At 41.5% G+C, this 21,367-nt stretch overlaps 1 protein-coding gene across 6 annotated transcripts in view; it reads left to right on the forward strand.

The window, feature by feature from the left end:
- EEF1AKMT1 (EEF1A lysine methyltransferase 1) overlaps window positions 1-21,367 on the forward strand; it is a 23,936-nt gene continuing 2,569 nt past the window's right edge. Inside the window, exons 1-4 of one of the 6 annotated variants that reach the window (XM_044381687.3) lie at window positions 1-153; window positions 11,734-11,896; window positions 15,343-15,425; window positions 19,941-20,221. In XM_044381687.3, the coding sequence (XP_044237622.1) occupies window positions 11,753-11,896; window positions 15,343-15,425; window positions 19,941-20,221 (508 nt within the window). In that variant the 5' untranslated portion in view covers window positions 1-153; window positions 11,734-11,752. Of the gene's footprint in view, window positions 154-565; window positions 680-1,012; window positions 1,156-10,597; window positions 11,001-11,733; window positions 11,897-15,342; window positions 15,426-19,940; window positions 20,222-21,367 lie in introns of those variants that run through there. The other 5 variants (XM_026492970.4, XM_026492966.4, XM_026492967.4 and 2 more) reach the window with 5 other exon arrangements.

A 21,367-nucleotide genomic window follows, 5' to 3' on the forward strand; every position in this document is an offset into this window, starting at 1 on the left:
AGTAGTTGGTCTTATTTCAGCATGAAGATAGCTGTCTACGTCATCCGTTCACCAATCAGATCTTGCACTCGTTTATATCTCTTGCATTCTTTGCAGCTAACCCCCAAATGAAGAATGCATATGGCTAGACTTCTTTAACCACATCAAGTTTGGGTAGGTAGGCAAATCATACCGAGGAGGAAATCTAGCCAAAGTGCAGGGTTTGAGTTTTTCTAATTCCGTCAATATTACAAAGCCTCAATTTAATGCCTTAATTCCTCTATTTAAAAAAAAATTTTTTTTAATTCCTCTATTTAAGACTGGGTAAACTAGACAGAGGTTTGAGTTTAATGTTTGTGAAACGTACATCCAGTTTCAAGTGCAAAATAAGCTACTTGGAATACGTTTAATTTGAAGGGAATCTAAAACCTTAAATTTTGTCTATTGCCACCATGCTTGGAGGTAATTTATAAGAAAGAGAAACGAGAGGAGACGGTTCCCATCAAGAGTCAGCACTTGCGGACGCTTGGAGCGAGGCTTGAATGGCTCCAGGAAACTACATTACCGGGCCATCCGGAAGCGCCCTCGGGCGGGAGGGTGTGCGGCTGCGCGAACGCGGCGCGGGCTGGCCCCGCCCACTGTCCTACCTTGGGGTGACTGCGCACGCGTGGCTTGTGAGTAGACGATCCCGGGTGTCAAGGTGGGGTTGTTTCCGCGCTGCTCAGCGGCTGCTGAATCGGTTGCGGTTCTTTTTCTGTTTGTCACCGTTTCTCCAGTGCAGTAAAGGAGGAGTGGTTTCAATTAGTGGTGTCTGGGGATGGCAGGAGAGCTGCAGCCGAACCGAGAGGGGAACCCGGTTGCTGTTGTGTGAGACCCGGCCTCGTGTGTCGCGGCTCGGGTCAGCCCGGCGGGGGCTTAGGCAGTCCAGGTGCGGGGAAGAGTTAACTCCCAAGCCAGGACCGCAGGAGACCGCCTCTCCGATCAGAAACAGGACCGGGCCTAAATTTGCCCCGGAAGTTCTAGCCTCCACACCTGGGGCCGTAGGAGGCAGGTCCTCAGCTGGGCGCGGTGTGTAAAGTGAAGTAGACCAGGCCCCAGCTCCCCAGGGGCAGGCGAGGAGACGGGAAACTTGGAGGTGCGGAAGGGCTGTAGCGTCTTAATAGTACAGGAATCATAGTAAGGAACCTGGCTGGGGTGGGGGACTCTTTCCGGGGGAAAGGGGGGGGATGTGTAAGACCAGAAGGCTATCTTGATAAGGGTTGCGGTTACGTGGAGGTGTACAAAGTAGTTCACCGTATTGTACGTTCATGATCTGTATTAAACCGTAGGTAAATTTTACCTCACTTTTTTAAAGTTAATTTTTTAAAATAACAGGATAAATAGAATTCTAGAAAATGAGAGGGAAGAAAGCATTTTAGGTAGGGGTAACTACATATGCAAAAATGAAAATGGAAGATTATGGCCCTTTTTTGACAGTAAATGGGAATAATGGTAGAGTCGTAGGGCAGTATGCAAAACTAGGGAACATGTAGGCCGTTCTTACCCATTTGCAGAGGGAGCCTCACAAACTACCTCAGGTTTCCCTTCCCTTCCTCCACACCCCCCGCCCATTTACTCAGGAGTCTGGGATGAGTCAGTCCTAGGTTAATGCTCTTTCCACTGAATCATGCTGCGACCAAAATAACTTGCAGAAGGCAATATGATACTGTGTGAATTTATACAGTGGGGGAGGGAGTGGCTTGCTTTAGTAAATTTGATATATGGAAATTGAAGAATTTTATACATTGAAATGTGATTGGATTTACACATTACTTTTTAGGATTACATTAGTTACATTGAGTTAAGTACTATTTAAAGAAATAGAAAGTAACCACAGTCCATTAGGAGCCTGCTAATCCCTACTGATGCTGCACATTAATGTGTCCATCCTTTGCTCATGCTGTTCCTTCTGTAATCCTCACTCTTCATCTTTTCTTCTCCCTCAAGGCCAAGTTAAAATGCCACCTGCTGTTTCACTTCTATTCTCTGCCCACACATGCTCTTCATTCTGATCCTGTTGCACTAAATGGTGGTGAATGGTGCTTTTCTAATAAAGGGCTCACCACATTATCACAATCATTTGTCTTATTTCTCACCCGTGGCACTGTAGACATGGGGCCTGATAGTTCCTTGTTATGGAGGATTGTCTTGTAAATATATGGTATTTGCCAGCATTCCTGGTCTCTACCCACTAGATACCAGTAGCAGAACCTCCCCAGTTCTGACAACCAAAAATATCTCCAGACATTGCCAAATGTTCCCTTCTGGGGTGGGCGGGCAGGGTGGGGGTACAAAATCTATGAGAACCACTGATCTCATGTGTGAGCCATATAAGGCTCAGCATCAGTTTATTTTATTTATTTATTTTTTAAATATTTATTTATTTGACAGAGACAGTCAGTGAGAGAGGGAACACAAGCAGGGGGAGTGGGAGAGGAAGAAGCAGGCTCCCAGCAGAGGAGCCTGATGTGGGGGTCAATCCCAGATCGCCGGGATCACGCCCTGAGCCGAAGGCAGGAGCTTAGTGACTGTGCCACCCAGGCGCCCCCAGCAACAGTTTAATAATAATATGACATAGCACTTCCCAACTCTTTTGGACTTGAAAATCTCTTTCACATCAATTTCATAAACCCACTTAGAAAATTTTTAAACAATGCTCAAGATGTGATGAAGTAGTGACTTAAGTAAAAAGTTAATATATTGAAACTAAAGTTCATTTCGTTTAGTCTGTAGCAATGTTTATTATATAAGCAGATTTAAGTTTTTCCCACTTAACAAGTGATACAGTCTTGAACTCACTTTAATAAGGTAGGAAACAGTCTATGATTGCGAAAATTGCAGCCCCCTCCACTCTCCACGTGTTCCTCCATTGATCTTACCATCATCCAACACATTTTATTTCCATTGCTTATAGTCTGTGCCTCACTAGAATATATATAAGCTCTAAGAGGACTGGGACTTTGATTTCCATCACCAAGAACAGTGCTTAGTACAAGGCAGTACCTCAATAAATGATTACCAAATGAATGGATCTGCTCTGCTTTAAGATGAAATTTTATTTTGGGACAAAATTCATGCTAAAATATATATATTGAAGTGTAATTGCCTTTTACAGCCGTGAAAGTAGACAACTTTCTTAAACTGCTTTTTGGAATTCTTTAATTTATATTTAACATCAATTGGTTGCTTTTTATGGTTTTCAGATTTTATTTCAAGCTGTAGTTTGAAAGCCCTTCTCCACATTTGGAGCTGTCGAAAGTGCTTGGTACTAACAAGAATTCAAATTTTCCTGTGTATCAGAGATATATGTGTGTACGTGTGCCTATACGAATGTACTTGGACGTGCACACCCACGCATATGTACACACACACATTAACACACACATACTTTTCTTTGTCCTTTACCTCTCCTAGACAGTATTGTGGTGTAGCTTTGATCAAGAACTGGTTGTACACTTCAACTCTGCCAGCAGACGTTGGATTCTAATAGTTGCCTGATTCTTTTCCTGAATGAAAGGAACTCCTAATCCTGAAACACCAAACCAAAATGAGACCTTTTAGTAGGTTGCAGATCAGTTTGCCATATTTTCTTAGTCTTTCTCAGTTCAGCATGCACAACATGCTAATCTTTGGAACTTCCACCTGGAAATTCTCTAGCCGGATAGCTCCTGGTATGCTTGCCTAAAAATTTATTCTTTGTGCTTTCTGCATTAAACTAAAGTTGCTCATTTAAAGCCTTCATACCATTGCTCAGTGGGACTGCTGCAGACACCTCTGTGTTAATTTATTTTTATTCTAAATTATAACCTCAAAGGCAAATAATTCATCCTGCTTTTGATTCTTCCACAACTATAGAAGGTAACACATTCTCAAGTTAAATATAAACAAAACTATAAAACAATGAAATTCAAATTAGCAGTTTATTGTGAACATTGTTTTATTGCTGAATTAGGCAGTTCTTTTGAGATTATTCCTAATTTACTTGAAACTGTAATGCATCAGTTCTTTTACCAACCACTTGATGCAAAGGCTGTTTCCTCTACCTTCAATGCTCTTTTTCCTTTCTTTGACTATGGGAGATCCTAGCTTAAATAGCACTTCCTGGAAGCCTCTAATAACCAGAGCAGGACAACAATCTAATCTAATTACCTTAACAGTCCATTGATATCCACTCTAATAACATTTTCCCCAAATATTTTTATTGTGGTAATATACATGTAACATAAAATTTACCATCTTAACCATGTTTAAGTGTATAGTTCAGTAGTGTTAATACATTCACACTGTTGAGCGACAATCGCCACCATCCATTTCCAGAACTCTTCATCTTGTAAAACTGAAACTATCTACACATTAAACAACTTCCTATTCCTCTCATCCCCTAGCAACCACCATTCCACTTTCTGTCTTTATGAATTTGACGACTTTAGGCACCTTGTATTAGTGGAATCATAGAGTATTTGTCTTTTTGTGACTGACTTTTTTCACTTAGTATAATGTCCTCAAGGTTCATCCATATCGTAGCATGTGTCAGAACTTCCTTCCTTTTTAAGGCTGAATAATATTCCTTTGTATGTATATCCGTTCATCTGTTGATATAGACATTTGGGTATCGGTCTCTTAAATCATGTAGAAAATAAAAAGTAGAGTTACAGATTGACATTACAATAATACTAGCTTTTATGATTGCCCATATATTTACCTTTCTGAGATCTTTATTTCTACATATGGCTTTGAGTCACTGTCTAGTGTACTTTCATTTTAACTACAGGGCTCGCTTTACCAGTTTTTGCAGGGCAGGTCTAGTGGTAATGAACTCCCTCAGCTTTTGTTTATCTGTGAATGTCTTAATTTCTCCCTCACTTTTGAAAGACATTTTCACCAGATAAGGGGTCGTTGGTTGATTTTTTTCTTTTCAGCACTTTGTATCGTTCCACTCCTTTCTAGCCTCCAAAGTTTCTGATGAGAAATCTACTGATGATCTTTTTAGTGATCCCTCGTATGTGACAAGTACCCTCTCTTGGTGCTTTCAAGATTCTGTTTTTGGCTTTTGATAGTTTCATTATAATACGTGGGAGTTTTGAGTTTATTCTACTAAAGAGGTCATTAAGCTTCTTGGTTGTTTATAGTTCTTTCACCTAATTTGGGAAGTGTACAGCCATTTTTTCTTCAAATAATTGCTTTGTCCCTTTCTCTTCTCTTTATGAGACTCCTACAGTATGTATTTTGGTCTATTTGAGAGTATGCCCTTAGGTTCTGTTACTTTTCTTCCTCAAACTCAGTAATTCTAATTACCGTATCTTCAAGTTTGCTGATTCTTCTGCCTACTGTAATCTGCTTTTTAATTCCTCTGGTGATTTTTCATTTCAGTAATTGTAATTCTTAGCTCTGAATTCCCTTTTGGTTTCTTTTTACATTTTCTGTCTCTATTGATATTTCCATTTTGTTCATACATCATTTTCTTAATTTTTCCCACATCTTCCTTTAGTTCTTTTAGCATGTTTTATTTTTTTTATTTTTATTTTTTAAAGATTTTTTATTTATTTATTTGACAGAGATAGAGACAGCCAGTGAGAGAGAGGGAACACAGGCAGGGGGAGTGGGAGAGGAAGAAGCAGGCTCCCAGCAGAGGAGCCTGATGTGGGGCTCGATCCCATAACGCCGGGATCACGCCCTGAGCCGAAGGCAGACGCTTAACCGCTGTGTCACCCAGGCGCCCCTTTTAGCATGTTTTAAAGTCTTTGTCTAGTAGGTCCACCCTCCGATCTTTCTCAGGGATGGTTTCTGTTGATTTACTTTTTTTCTTTGAATGGGCTATACTTTACAGTTTCTTTGTATGCCTCGTGATTCTGTTGTTGTTGTTGTTGTTGTTGTAGAAAACGATATTTCAATCTAATAATGTGGTACTCTGGAAATCAGATTCTCCCCTTCCCAAGGATTTGCTAATTTTTATTATTGTTCTGTTTATTATTTTTGGGTTTTGGTGTTGTAGGGCTTTCTGTGCTGCATATCAGCCTAAGGTGTAAACTTAAGGTCTTCTCAGGTTTTTTTCTGAGCCTCCACCTCTTCCTGGGAAGACAGTAAGTGACTCTCTAAATTCCCCAGTATATTCAGTTGCTTTTTATAATGATCTAGTCCTTAAATGTTTGGCTCCCAAAAGGAGAAAAAGAGAAAAATGAAGCAAAGAAAGGACTGCTGGCCCTTTAAATCCTCTCAGAGTTTCTTCAGCTGGAGGTGGAAGTAATGACAACATTGGGAGCCTTGCCATAAGGGCTGCCTAGCTCTGTATCTGTGCCTCCACAAGCAGCAGCAGTTAGTGATCAGAACACAGATGCCCAATATTTGAAGGACAGAGCCCTTATTCTCTACCTTGTTTCCCACAAATTGCATACAGACTGCTCCTGGGACTTTTGAAATTGTGTGTTCTTAGGTTTTCTATTTGTTTATTTGGCATCAGCTAATTACAGGGCCAAACTAGTGGCCAGAGTTGTTTACATCTGCCCTGCAAACCAGCTTTCATGGGCACATCAAGGTCATATCGCAAACCTCCCAACCACAAACTGTAGAATGTGTGTTTTTACTTTGTGCCCAAACAGGGGACATCCCCAGCTAATTACCTCCCAACCGTCTTAGCAGTAGAGACAAGAGTTCCAGGTCTCTCTCTGCTTCCTTAACCCTGCATGTGACAAGTTTTGTGTGGCCCTTCATGGCACACTGTGCCATTCATTTCTAGGGGAACTGTGAATCATAAACACTTCTTCTAACAGCATTGATCTCTCCATGTCCTCACTCAGTCACCTCGATATGTTAAGACCAAACACAAAACAGAATCATGTGCACAGCTTCCTGACACAGGAGTAAGGAGTGGGGGATGAGCTAAGTGCCAAAACTGACTGAAATTAACTGTAACTTAGCCTTCCTTTGGAAGTTGCAAGCCTTTGAATAAACTCTAGAGTTGTAAAATAGTTACATCAGACAGACTGTGCCAGTACAGCTGTCTAGGTATGGAGACAGTCTTCCCAGAATCCTCTAATAACCTTTATACACAGCTTATTTCACTGTTCGTTCCCATGGATACCACTTAGACGTTGTCAACTCCCAGACAGTGTCACCTCTCTCTGACCACTTTATGTTGAGGCTATAAAACCTGGATTATAAAATCATCAGTGGATCTGCTGCATGGATGATTCACTGTGTTGCCTGCAGTTGTTACAGTGATAACTATTTTTCATCAAATCTGAGGTGCATGGGTTATAAGAATACCATCACTTTAAGAAAACATGCCCACAAGTAAACTTAACATTTTAAAATCACATCCTGATTCTAAGTTTTATAATGAGAAAAAAAAATAGGTGAAGGATACTTGGACCTCTGTGTATTAGTTTTGCAACTTCCTGTGAATCTGTAAACATTTCAAAATATAAAGTTTAGAAATGAGAATTGGGTCAGAAAGTAGGAATATTCTTATATCCAGAATATCTGATTCTTTCCAAAAGGAGATTATACCAAATTAAATTATTACCCAACTTAGAGTACCGATACCCTACATTCTCATCAGTATCTCCGTTCTTTCGATTTACTTGCTTTATCTGTCCACTCTTATTTTGTCTATTTGTTTCTCACACTGAGGATATAGAAGCTAATCAAAATATTGATAAATGGGTTAGTGCTGTAATTTGTTTATATAAACAAAGCTTTAGTCAGAAAAAAAATGTAAAACTGTACACAGATGTTCATAATTCATAATAGCCCAAAACTGGAGGCAGTCTTAATGTCCTTCAATGAGTGAATGTTTAAATAAATTTTAGAACCAGTATGTCAATTCTATTTTAAACTCACACTTGCACGAAGGTGTACACACACGCACACACACACACAAACACACACACACACATACCATGCTTGGATATATTGAATGTATGAATCAATTTGGGGAGAAATGACACTTTAAGAATACTAATTCTTCTAGTTCACAAGCATGGTATGTCTCTCCTTTTACTTAGGTCTTCTCTGATTTCTTTCAGCAATGCTTTGGAATTTTCACTGTCGAGGTCTTACAGTCTTTACGTTAAATATACTCATAAGTATTTTTTATGCTATTTTATGGGAAATTGTTTTTAAGTTTAATTTCCATTTATTTGCTGCTAGAATACAGAAATGCAATTTATTTTTCTGTATTGATCTTGTATTCTGAGACTTCGATAAACTCACTTGTTCTAGTAACTTTTGTTGTTGAAGTTGGTTATACTTCTATAAAATTTTCTAAAAATAAGCTTTATCTTAGGATAGTTTGAGGTTTACAGAAAAATTGTGAAGATCGTGCAGTGAGTTCCTATATACCTATACCCAGTTTCCCCTATTATTAACATCTTCTATTAATAGAGTACATTTGTCATAATCACTGAACAATATTGCTACCTTATTTTTAACCAAAGCCCATACTTTATTCTGATGTCCTTAGGTAATACTTAGGCTCCTCTTGGCAGTGACTGTTTATTGTGTTTTTCTTGTTCATGACAACCTGGCAGTTTTGACAAGTACTGCTCAGGTATTTTGTAGAATGTCTCTTAATTGGGGTTTGTCTGATTTTCGGTCATGCTTACACTGGGATTGTGTTTTTCGGGAGGAAGACCATGGAGGTAAAGTGCTGTTTTTATCACAAGGCATCAGGGCTGCATGCCATTGACGGTGAATCATCACCCTTGATGTTGACCTTGGTCACCTGGATGAGAGAACAGCGTTTCCTTAGGACTGTCTCTGTGAATAATCATGTCTACCCATAGGGACACTTCTTCCTTTCAGATCTTCATGCTTGCTTGTTTTTTGTTTTGTTTGTTTGCCTTCTTAAATTAACTGGAAAGGCCAGGATAATGTTAAATGAAAGTGGGTGACAGTGAATATCCTTCCCTCATTCTTGAGCGTAGAGAGAAAGCATTCAGTGTTTCAAGTAATTCAAGTGAGAAGTCTATGTGTTTTGTTGGTGCTCTTTTACAGAAGTTCCCTCTCATACCGTCTGCTCAGTTTTTACCATGAAGGGTGTCGAAGTTTGTCAGACGCGTTTGTAGCATCCATGCAAATGACCATATGGCTTTTCTCTTTTCAACCGTTACACCAGGGGTCAGTAAACTTCTGTAAGAGACCAGGTAGTAAATATTTTAGGCTTATCATAAAAACAACTGTAAGCCATATGTAAACAAAAGGGTGTGGCTGTTTTCCCAATAATTTGGTTTGCAAAAACAAGCCACAGGCCTCGTTTGGCCTGCAGGCCCTAGTTTCCTGTGGCTAAGATTGTTTGCTTGATCAGACTTGAGTAACGCTCCTGAACCCTCAAGGCCCATCTGTGCCCTTCTTTGTAAAATCTAGTTTTAGCAAAAAGCTTGCTAAATCAGTTTCACCAGAAACCACCACCCCTCTCCACCTCTGCTATCTGATCACCCTCAGTATCTGATCAGGAATTGAGCCTGGTTGTAACACTGACGCATTTTCATGTTAGATTTAATCTGGCTTCATTAAACAAGTTGGGAAGTATTCCTTTCTGCTCTGTTTTCTGTATGATAAAATTATCAACATTTCTTCTTTAAATGTTTGATAGAACTCATCAGTGAATTTGCTCAGCCTCAAGTCTTCTCTTTGGGAGGGTTTGGTAACAAAATTAGTCTATCTTTGATAAATATAGGTCTATGTGCTTCCTTAAACAAATCGTTTAACTTGTTTTTGAACTTTATATAAATCTGTCATCGTGTTTATACCTTGTGTTTTGGTCCTTCTCTTCCTAGAGGGGAAACTGCTTGTTCGTAGAGGGCTTATTTATATTTCGAGATTAATTTGTGCGATAGATGTTTTATCAACAAGCTTTTACAGGTGAGTCTTTGATGAGGAAAGGAAAGAAGGAATCAACAAGCTATTCGTACTTCATGAAAATAGATTGGTTTGTCAGTAGTTGGTACATACAAGGTTTTTGGTTTCGGTTTTGTTTTGATTTTTGGTTTTAGTTTTTGTTTTTTGGTAGTTTTCTGGATTATAGGTAGAATGCATAGCTCTTTGATTTTAAAAGGAGAACAAATGCAGCATCTAGCAGGCATTTCTCATTAAAAAAAAAAAAAATTAGAGCAGGAGCGGAAGGGGCAGAGGGAGAAAGAATCTCCAGCAGACTCTGTGCTGAGCATGGAGCCTGACAAGGGGCTGGATTCCGGGACCCGGAGATCATGACCTGAGCCGAAACCAGAAGTCAGACATTTAACTGACTGCACCACCCAGGCGCCCTGGCATTTCTCATTTTAAATGGCTGCTCAGCATCTTTTGAACCCTTTTCCTAGGCCTGGGGAATTTGCCATGTTTGAATGCCGTTTTACCAGCTGCCCTTGGCGGTGTAGGCGGGAGGCCAAGATTGTCAATCACACACACCCCCGCAGGCCTTGGAGGAGGAGGGAGCAACGTGACGAAGCTATTGAATAATCTTCGCTGGTTTTCAACAGATCACGTGCTGTACATTTTAGACATATTTCAAAAAGCAAATAGGGTGCTGTTTTTATGCTCTTAGATAACTTTTGACCTAAAAATATGTTTGGTACCTTGTAGTAAGGAATTTGACCTCAAAGAGAGGTTTGGCCTTCTCCGTGACTGTTGGGAGGTAACCTATAAACACTTAAACTTTCCCAAGTTGTGGGAAGGTCTTTGTTATTTTTGGAGGGCCGTCAGGCCGTATCAGCCCTACCTCCTGGTTGGAGACTGACTTCAGCCAGGTGGGCCATCATTCAGTCACTCATGCCAACGTAGTGAAGCCTAATCATGACACTGAAACTCTGTAGAGCTTCCCTGGTTGGTAGGACTGCATGCATATTGTCACATCTGTGTCAGGAGGGTGATGCATCCTGAGGGCGATGGGAGCTTCCTGTTTGGAACTCTTCTGGACTCTGACCTGTGCATCTCTTCCTTTGGCTGGCTCTGATTTGTATCCTTTCCCTGTGTTAAATGCAGCTGGGGTACGTTGCTGTCAGTAAGTTCTGTGAATCTTTCTAGCAAATTACTGAACATGAGGGTGATTTGGGGAACCCCCGGAACTTGGAGTGGTCGGGAGTCTTGGGCAGACTTTGTTGTCTGGACCAGGGCTGTGCCTTAACCTCTCAGTCTGGCTAACTCCGGTGGTACCACAAGAAGTGATTGGCCTGGCCGTCAGTTCCTGCAAAACACCTTCCTCTTCTCCCTCCCTGTGTTTTACTTCTTCCCCCCTTATCCTTGTCATTTCTTTAAATTTCCATACCTCTTTCTCTTCCCCTCCTTTATCTGTTCTTCACTTACCCTATCAATAACACCCCTGAACCTTAGATCACCTGAACAGTGACATTCAAACTTGGAATGATCTGTGCTGCAGGGTATCTACTGTGAAATGTCTGCGTATGGCTTTTGGGGTACCAGAAGAATGCAAAATGTCTTTAGGTATTTATGGTAAAAAAAAAATCATTCGGCCAGGAGTCTTAAAAATGCGAGCATATCATTTGTAAAAACTGAATACATGTAAAGGAAAAGCCTGCATTTGCTGAGCTGTAGTTCAACAGGAGACCTCTGTAGATGTTTGATCTCAGAAATTGAGATACGGGTTTCCCTTATAAAACTCACTTCCAGTTTGGATCCTATGTGAGATAAAAAATTTCCAAATTGTTGTTCGATGGGAAAGGGAAAAATACCCCCACAGCACCTTTGCTTATTTATTTGCAGGTTATAGACGATTTGTGAAATGAGTGACTCTGATGATGACGAGATCCCCCGGCTATCTTCCCACACCTTAGCAGCCCTCCAGGAATTTTATGCTGAGCAGAAGCAACAAAGCGACCCAGGTGGGGATGATAAATACAACATTGGAATAATAGAAGAGAACTGGGTAAGTAAATGCATTCCACATCTCTCAGGAGTTACGGCACTGATTGCATACCTCTCTATATCTGTCCGTACCTGTCCACACCTGTCTGACCTGCCCTGTATGTCTGCATCCCCCTTCACGTCCATGTCTGTCTCACCTGCCCCTCAGGAGCTGATAGCCTTTCTGGGGAGCTAAGACAGAAAGCAGCCCATGATCATTTAAGACAGTATAAAAGCAGATTTTCCTGGTTCTGACCATCAGGCTAGTTGGTGGTCAGACAAGGGGACTTTTCAGATAAGGGGACAGCATGTTCACTTATGACCAACACAAACTTGTGCTTCCTTCTTGTATACACACGGTTTCTGTTGATTTTTATGGAGCCCAGCATCCTTGTGGAAGGGGTAAAATATATCATTGCAGTAAATGGGGTAATTGAACTTAACACATGCAATGAAAAAAGATGAGAGGCAGTTCTAAAGAAGATACTAATGATTTCTGGTGCATAGAATGTATTTTAATTCCTATTTTTATGGTCTAAGTAAAAATAGGAATTAAAAGAGAAAAAAAATGAGTTGAGGGAAACCAACCTAAGCTGGAACCTAGAAATTTAAATTTTCGAAGAAGATAGTTGAGAAATAGATGAAGATTGAGTTTTCTGTCTGTGCCTACCCCTCAATAATGGACTTGTCTCTCTGTCACTTTGGAACTAGAAGGAAGATTTTGTGTGTCTTTTTTTTTTTTTTTTTAATAGCCTTTTACATTTTGTGTCGAGTTTGGATCGTAAGTTGTGTAAAATTCTCCTGTTTACCATCTGTTTGAAACTGACTGATAGAAAATATTTCTTTACATTTACACTAAATTTTCCACCTATGCAAAAGCCTCTTTCTCACAATTTCCATTCTTTATGTGTCTTTGTCTTCTGGTTTGATGCTTCTACATGTAGTAAATGTCAGAGACTTGAAGTACCTCATTATTCTTTTTCATTTCCCCCCTGCTTAATGTTTGAAGCACTGTGTGTTTTTTTCTGATTCTAAAAGTAATCCATGGTTGTTGTAGAAATGTATAAAAATATGAATACAAAAATAAGTTATTCCTAATTCCACTACTTAGAGTTAAGTATTTTTATAATTTTCACACTTTCTTTGGTTTGGTTTGTTTATCGGATTGAGAAAATTTCCTAGGAACCAAAAAAGAGAGCGAGAATGATACAAGTATTGGAAAGAAAACATTATAAAACTGGAGGATAAATCCAGGAGGCTCAATATTTAACTAATTGGAGATAGAAATATAGAACAGAAAACAAAGGGGGGAGGAAATCTTCAAAGATTAATATTAGAAAATTTTCCAGAGCTGCACATCCTTACTAAGACACATGGTTAGAAGACTGTGAAAATTCTGTATGCAGGTGACAGGATCTTAGAACCTTCCAGAGGAAAAGCAGGCCACCTACAAAGTCTCAGGATGAGTCACACTGCACTTCTTGATAGCTTTGTTAGAAACTAGAAAAAAGTAGAGCTTTTTTTTTTCAGTATTTGGAGTAAAATTTTGTTCAGCCTAGAATTCTGTACTCAGCTGAGCTATCAATCAAATGTGAAGATAAAATAAAAAACATTTTAGAAATGGCAAGTCTCATGGCATTGGCCTCCCATGCACTGCTTCTCCAAGGCTGCCAGAGGGTGTTGGGAGAATTAGAGTTTGGCTCAAAGAAACAAGCAAATGATAAACATATTAAGTCTAGGAAAAAGAAAAGGTAACATACTAGAAGGAAATGGAAGCATAATGTATTACTTGGCCCCACAGTGAACACTGACAATGATTTTAACCAAAACAGGTTACAATTATATGGGGAGGGGACGGGATAGGAGAGGGTGTGCATGACAGAGTGAAATCCTCATCTGTCATAACGTAAAGTGGATTAATCAAGAGCTAGTATTTAGGGGCACTTCGCTGGCTCCGTGGGAAAAGGATGGGACTCCTGGTCATGGGGTTGTGAGTTCGAGCCCCACATGGAGTGCAGAGATTACTTAAAAATAATAAACCTTTTTTTTTAAGGGAGCATTTAAAGCATAATATTTGGAAATATGGGAACAAATGATAGAAGAGCCAAGAGTTCAAAGATGCTTCTGAGGAGTGGGGCTCAATGGCAGGGAGATGTGGGGCAGGGACTGTTGTTCTTCTTCGTAAGCCTAGTGGTGTTTTTGTGCTCAGCGGAGAGTCTGCTTCTCCCTCTGCCCCTCCCCCCATCTGTGATCTCTCACGTGCGTACGTTCTCTCTCCCTGTCTCAAATCTTTAAAAAAAAAAAAATGTTGAAAGCAGACATTCTTGACTTCTTTCTTATCTTATGGGGGAAAAATAAATCTTTCATTTTTTAAGGCTGTTGGTTTTTTTCTAGATGCCCTTTATCAGTTTATAAAAGTTCCCTCCTATTCCTAATTTTCTAAGAGTTTTTTTTTTTAAGATTTTGTTTATTTATTTGATAGAGTGAACGAGAGAGAGCACAAGCCAGGGGGGGAGGCAGAGGGAGAAGCAGACTCCCTGGGAGCAGGGAGCCCGATGCGGAACTTGATCCCAGGACCCCAGGATCATGACCTGAGCCGAAGGCAGACACTTCACCGACTGAGCCACCCAGGCGCCCCATGAGTTTTTTTTAACCATGAAGCAGTGTTGAATTTTGTCAAATGCTTTTCTTTTTGCATTTATTGAAATGAGCATATGTTTTGGAGACATTTTTAAAGCTGGATTTGAGAGCCATCAGCATACACTGGCGGCACACCCTTCTACTCCCATCACTTGCGCCCCAGCCCTCCCCATTGCGGAGGGAGGCCTGTTGGAGAAATGGGCCTATTCCATTGCAGAAGAATCTACTTTTTCCATTAAAATTTTATCTCCTTCATTTATAAATTAAGTGGGTAATTAGGGATCACTAGAAAGTTAAAATAAAGTCATTAATCAGCATGAAGAGAAAGACCAAGATGACAAACAACTTACCCCGTGAGGAAAACCCAGTAACTTAGGAAACACTCACAGGGTAAAGACGGGGGCGGCAGTGGGCGGGGGGTCACAGAGGTTTTGCTGCCCTCATCCTTGGGGTGTTGGTTAACACTTCTTCTATCTTCCACATTTGATTCCGCTAACTGGTAGTTGAATCCAGAAGCTTAATCAGATTCAGGTTCTGTTTATTTGGGCAAGAGCTACACAAAGGTGGGAGGGAGTGTGTTCTTCCGTCGGCAGAAACACTGACTGGTTGTCTCCTCTTGTGATGTCAGCAACCCCTGATGCTCAGTGCCTAGATTCTAGTGATTAATTAGGGCCTTCTGTTAATTTAAAATAATTTCAAAAAATAATTAATTTTGAAAAGAAAAAGAAAAAAAAACTTGAAAAATATGTGCACCGATATGGTTGATATAAATTGAAAGGACAACAGTTATGGTGGTGCTAAAATGATCGACTCGTTGCTCTGTTCCAGCAATTGAGCCAGTTCTGGTACAGTCAGGAAACCGCTTTGCAACTTGCGAAGGAAGCCATTGCGGCTGCTGGAGAACGAGGCAGGTGAGATCCAGAGTTGGCCTCTCTTTTGTCTTCGGATCTGAAGTAAAATTTGAAATGTCCTTCCTAGTTGAGCAATGGTTTGTAAGAAGTCTGAACCCTATTCTGCAAAATCCCTGGTTTGCAGAACATGATGAGTTAAGAACTGCTTCAGGAGGGACACACAGAAATCCATCCGAAGGGTGTCCTACCTCTGTTCTTTATTTCAGCGTTTTCTAACCTGTTTCTTACCTTTATACCTCTAAAGTTTGCTTTAAAAGGAAAAAGTCTTAATCTTTGACTTTTGAAGTTTTAAGAATACAGGTTTTTGGGGCGCCTGGCTGCCTCAGTTGGTGGAGCACGTGACTCTTGATCTCAGGGTTGTGAGTTTGAGCCCCACATTGGGAGTAGAAATTACTTTTTAAAAAATTAAAAAGAAAAAGAATATAGGTTTTCTGGTTTTTTTTTTTAAGATTTTATTTATTAATTTGACAGAGAGAAACAGCCAGTGAGAGAGGGTACACAAGCAGGGGGAGTGGGAGAGGAAGAAGCAGGCTCCCAGTGGAGAAGCCTGATGTGGGGCTCGATGCCATAATGCCGGGATCACGCCCTGAGCCGAAGGCAGACGCTTAACCGCTGTGCCACCCAGGCGCCCCAAGGTTTTCTGTTTGTTACTTCAGTTTTTATTTTCATTGGAATTTTGTATGCATATAAAGTCAAATGGTGCCACAAGGCTTGTTCAAAAAAAAAAATCAATTGTTTGTTGCCCCCTTGTAGGCTTCACTCCCCTTTTCTGCTCCCTTTCAGTGGATACTTTTGGTATTTACAACCGTATTTCTAAATGCATGTTTATATTGGCACTTCCTGATCTATCGCTTGTAGACATTATTTCTTGACTTCTTACTATGGATTGTGAGGATTTAGCTCCGCACATGTGCATGCTTCTGTCTACACTCCTGATAGACTTCTGTCCTAATTTTGGTTAGGACAGGGTTTATATTATGCCAGCACAAATGTTCCTTACAGCGGAGCCTATGCTCTTCCTTTTCTATATGAGTTTTCATTTTCCTGAAGACAGTAGTTCTTATATTTTATGTGTGTCTATGTTCATATCATGAATTAACTCTCAAGGTCTCCTCCAGTTATATGAACCTACTGTTGGTTAATTCAGAAATGTTTCAGCTCCATGAGAAAAGTTACTCCTGAGGCTTTACAAGCTTCTCTTATCCACACTGGTGGATTTCTAGCTCTGCTACCAGCTTTACCTTGGTGTCGCCCTTCACCATCACACTGTGGAGCCCTTTTACCTCTCTTTTGTTCTGGATTCCCGTTTCCTGTACCCCAGCTCTTTTTTTTTTTTTTTTAAAGATTTTATTTATTTGAGAAAGAGAGAGAATGAGAGAGCATGAGAGGGGGGAGGGTCAGAGGGAGAAGCAGACGCCCACTGAGTAGGGAACCTGATGCGGGACTGATCATGACCTGAGCTGAAGGCAGTCGCTTAACCAACTGAGCCACCCAGGCGCCCCTCCTGTACCCCAGTTCTCAGTTTACAGTCTTGTTTTGGTTGGTACGTCCTTCAATAGCTTCCGCAGAAAAGGGAACCTTTTTTTTTTTTTTAATTTAAAGATTTTTATTTATTTATTCAACAGAGATAGAGACAGCCAGCGAGAGAGGGAACACAAGCAGGGGGAGTGGGAGAGGAAGAAGCAGGCTCACAGCGGGGGAGCCTGACGTGGGGCTCGATCCCATAACGCCGGGATCACGCCCTGAGCTGAAGGCAGACGCTCAACCACTGTGCCACCCAGGCGCCCCTAGAAAAGGGAACCTTTTATACCTTTCATATCTGCAAACACTTTTATTCTATCCTTCCTCTTGACTGCAGTCGTGCTGTGGGTATCTCTTCTAGGTTTTGAGGGCATTGCCTCACTGCCTCCAGTTTTCCATAGGTGCTGTGAGAAACCCAACGCCATTTTGATTTCTTGTAGGAAACTGTGTTTTCCCGCCCCTGCCCCCTGCAAGCTTCAGGTTTTCTCTTAATGCCAGTCCTCGGGGTGTCTTGCTGTGGCACTTTCATCTTCTGTACCGGGTAGAGAACCCTTTCATGCTCTTAACTCAGGCCCTTCAGTCTGGGGAAAGGTTTCTGCCACAGTTGTGGAGGCTCGGGAGAGGGAAGAGAATCCTGGGAACAAGTTTCTTCTTTATTAAATAGACCTTTCAGTGAATCCTCCTGTTTTTAGCCGCACCTTCACCCCCACTTCTTGAGTCACCTGGTTGTGCAGATACGTGAGCCTTTGGGGGAGCTTTTGGGGTCCTCTGATGTAAACGAGGCTGCTTCTCAGCTCACCTGGCTGCCAGGTGAGGAGTTGGTTTCCTGGGTCTGCTGAGCCAAATACCACCCATCCATTTGCTTTTCTACTTCTTAAGGGGATTTTTGGTTGGTTGGTTGGTTGGTTTTTGTAGTTTTGGGTCTCCTCTCGACTTCTCTTTGCTCTCGGCAGTTTATGCTTAAGCAACAAAACGAAACTGTGCTTATGTTTTATTTAATAGGCTTTCATGAGGGAGCAGATGTCAATGAGTGTGTTACATCTGCTATCTTTAACTGGAAGTCCTAAGTTTTTCATTTTGCTGCTCTTTTTCTTTTAAACTATATATAGATGTTTATTAGGTTTTTCTTAATGACAGTGTTTTTACACATACTTTCTTTTTTTCCATTAATATAGGGGCTTTGGAGGAAGTTTTTTATTTTTTTCTGAAAGGCATCTTCACTATCTTTGGGAGCTGTTGTCATAATATGCCAAATGAATAACAGTAGCATTTATCGAGCCCTTACTGTGTGCCCTGTCTGCTGTACACATGCTTTACAGGGGTCATCCCATTTGGTGCTCCATTATACTCTCCATGGGAAAGGGAGACTCCGAGGCCCCCCAGATGATGTCTCCTGCAGAAGGTCACCCACCGGTGAGTGGCAGAGCTGGGTCTGCTGCAGGATAAATGACACCATCTCCCCCAAGTTTACCGCCATTCCGCTCTCAGTCCCTCTTGCACTTCAGACCACTTTCCTTCTGCCCCTAAGTACAGCTTTGGAATTTCATGGTGGAGATCTGCTGGTGACAAACTCTCAGATTTTGTCTGAAACTACCTGTATCTCACCCTCTTTCTCAGGTGATACTTGCATTGTGCATCTAAGCCGGGGTTGCTGCTTGTTGTCTTTGAGCACAATGCGAACATCATTCCATCCTCTGCCTCTCTGCCCCCTGGAGCTCTGGCAGCAGCCTGGACTGGGGCTCTGGTGGCCCTTGTCTCTCAGGCTGGAACCTGTGTGTTTCTCACAGAAGCGTGTGTGACATCGCCAGGGTGTATCACATGCTTCAAGTGCACTCGGGCCAAGAAGCCTGTTTAGCTGGGCCTGGGAACCCAGCTGGTACGTGGAACACGGTCTCTGTTCAGAAATGCATCTCACAGTTTTAAGGCTCTGTCTAATTTTTAAAAGGAGTACTTTTTTGAATGATGATATAAATGATGAAAATCTAAAAGTTACAAAGAGGATTGAGGAAAAAGTCAATCTCCAGAGCCCCGGTTCCCCTCCATGAGGCAGTTGTCTCTGGCTCTGTGGATCTACCAGAGACCACTGGTGCATCTGTAAGCATATATTCTTACACCCATGCAAGCTTGATCTCTGTTGTTCAACACAGTAGTGGGGGTGGGGGGATGGGGTCACTGGGTGATGGACATTAAGGAGGGCACGTGATGTAATGAGCAGTGGGCGTTACATGCAACTGATGAATCACTAAATTCTGCCTCTGAAACTAATAATAATAATAATAAAAAAGCATGGTTTACACTTATTCCTTGAGTATCTTACAGAGTAATGACTACGTAGCATTCCATTTTAATAGATGTACCACAGTCAACTTAGTAATTCATATTTAGGTTACTTCTAGCTTTTTTAGTAGTTGGTTTTAAAGTTAAATGTTGGAGCACTACCCATTCGTAAACTAGGGACTGCTTATAATGAAACAGATTCTTTGATTTCCTTATACAGAAAAGCAGAAATTCAAAGTAGCTGGTCTGCACTGAGGTCAAATTTTAGGGTATCTTGACAGAAAACAAGTTATTGAGGCAATCATTTGGGGTTTTTCTTTCTAAATTATGAATATTACAAAGTAACTTCAAAATATTTAATTTGAGACTAAAAGTATTGGAAATAAATGTTAAAACGAGGACCAACGTGAAAATAATAAGCAAATTGAAGCCTTGGGCTATCTAACTTTTTTCCTAATGTGTTCCTAATGTTTTACATTTTTTGCTATAAAAAAGCACAGTTATTCTTTCTTATGAGTTGCAGGATTTTTAAACACCAGATTCCTTAAAAGTGAGGCAGTATAGTTTTCTCATGAGATCTACTGCCTTTACATTAGCTTGCACTCTGATTAAAATCTGAATGCAAGGACCTGTATTTTCTTGGAGAAGTAGTTGTTACTGAACACCCTAAGCTATCCATTAAAGATCTTTCATGAGTTTGTTCCTTTTGTTTTCTAGAATAGCCTGTGTGAGTGCCCCCAGTGTTTACCAGAAACTGAGAACTCTACACAGAGAAGACTTTTCGGTATACATCTTTGAATATGACAAAAGATTTGCCATATACGGAGAGGAGTTTATCTTCTATGATTACAATAATCCATTGGATTTACCTGAAAAAATTGCCGCACATAGTTTTGACATTGTAATAGCAGACCCCCCCTACCTTTCCAAGGAGTGTCTCGGAAAAATGTCGGAAACCATCAAGTATCTGACTCAGGGCAAGATTCTGCTGTGCACAGGTGGGTGCTGGGTTGTGCGTCTCGGGAACGTTGATGACGGGGTCTTCTAGCCTTAGGTTTCAGGAGTTGGAAGAGATCTCAGAACTCAAAGCCTGAATCCACCTACTGTGTGACCCTACACAAGTCGCATAACCTCTCTGTGCCCGGGTTTTCTTATCTGCAGATTGGGACTGGTAATACTACTGCCTTTCAGCATTACTGGAGTTAAGGGATATGATACACGTAAGGTGGGGTCTGGCCCTTGGTGAGTGTGCTGTGTTATTTTTACTCCTTCTCATCAGGAGTAGTAGCAGTATTTGATCCAGCCTCTACACTTGATGAGAGAGAAACGTGGACTCGATAACGTTGAAATGAATTGCCTAGGGTTACAGAGCTAGACACTGGATTAGATTTATTTTATCAGCGGAAGAGTTTTACTGGTGAGAGTGATGTACCTTCTGAAGGTGGATTTATAGAGGCTTGGTGGAGAACTGGCACATTAACTCCTGGCCAGCTCCGTTGGGGGGCTGCTGTTCAGGCCCTGGGTGCTGCCGAGGCCCCTACCCCTCAGGCTGGGCTGAGCAGGGAGCCGGAGCTGCAGGGAGTCTGTTCTCCATTGTGTAGAATTGTCAAGAAGGTGGCTCTGGTTCTCCCAGGTCATGTTTACTTAAGGCTTATTAAGCCAATAGTTGTTTGCTAGCCGTTTGTGCCGGCCGAGAGGCTGGCGCTCTGATCTCATGGAGCATACCTTTCAGTTTTAGGGGCTAGGTTAAAAACAGTAACAGACCCGACAGAAGAGATGAATGACCAATTCTGGTAAGTGTAGTGAAAGAATCAGAGAAGGGCGGAGTGGGCACTGAGATTGATGCGTGCTCTTAAGATGGGGCTGGGAGGGCTCCCGGAGGAGCAGCATTCTAGTGGAGACCTCAAGGGGTGGCCCCCCTGGGGTGGGGGGCAGGGAAGAGGTTGTAATTCCAGGAACCAGTGTCTGAGAGCCCCCTGGAGTTTTCCTCCTCTCCCTGGTCCTTGGAGGGATGAGGGGAGCGCAGCCCAGGGCTGCACAGGTACAGGGAGCATCACTGAAGCCAGGGGAGGGACGAGAGGGCTCCTACATTGATGGCCCGATTTGGGACTGTCCTTTAAAGGAGGCAGCCTCCAGCTGATGGG

This window comes from Ursus arctos, unplaced genomic scaffold (genome assembly GCF_023065955.2).
Source record: "Ursus arctos isolate Adak ecotype North America unplaced genomic scaffold, UrsArc2.0 scaffold_10, whole genome shotgun sequence".
NCBI lineage: Eukaryota > Metazoa > Chordata > Mammalia > Carnivora > Ursidae > Ursus > Ursus arctos.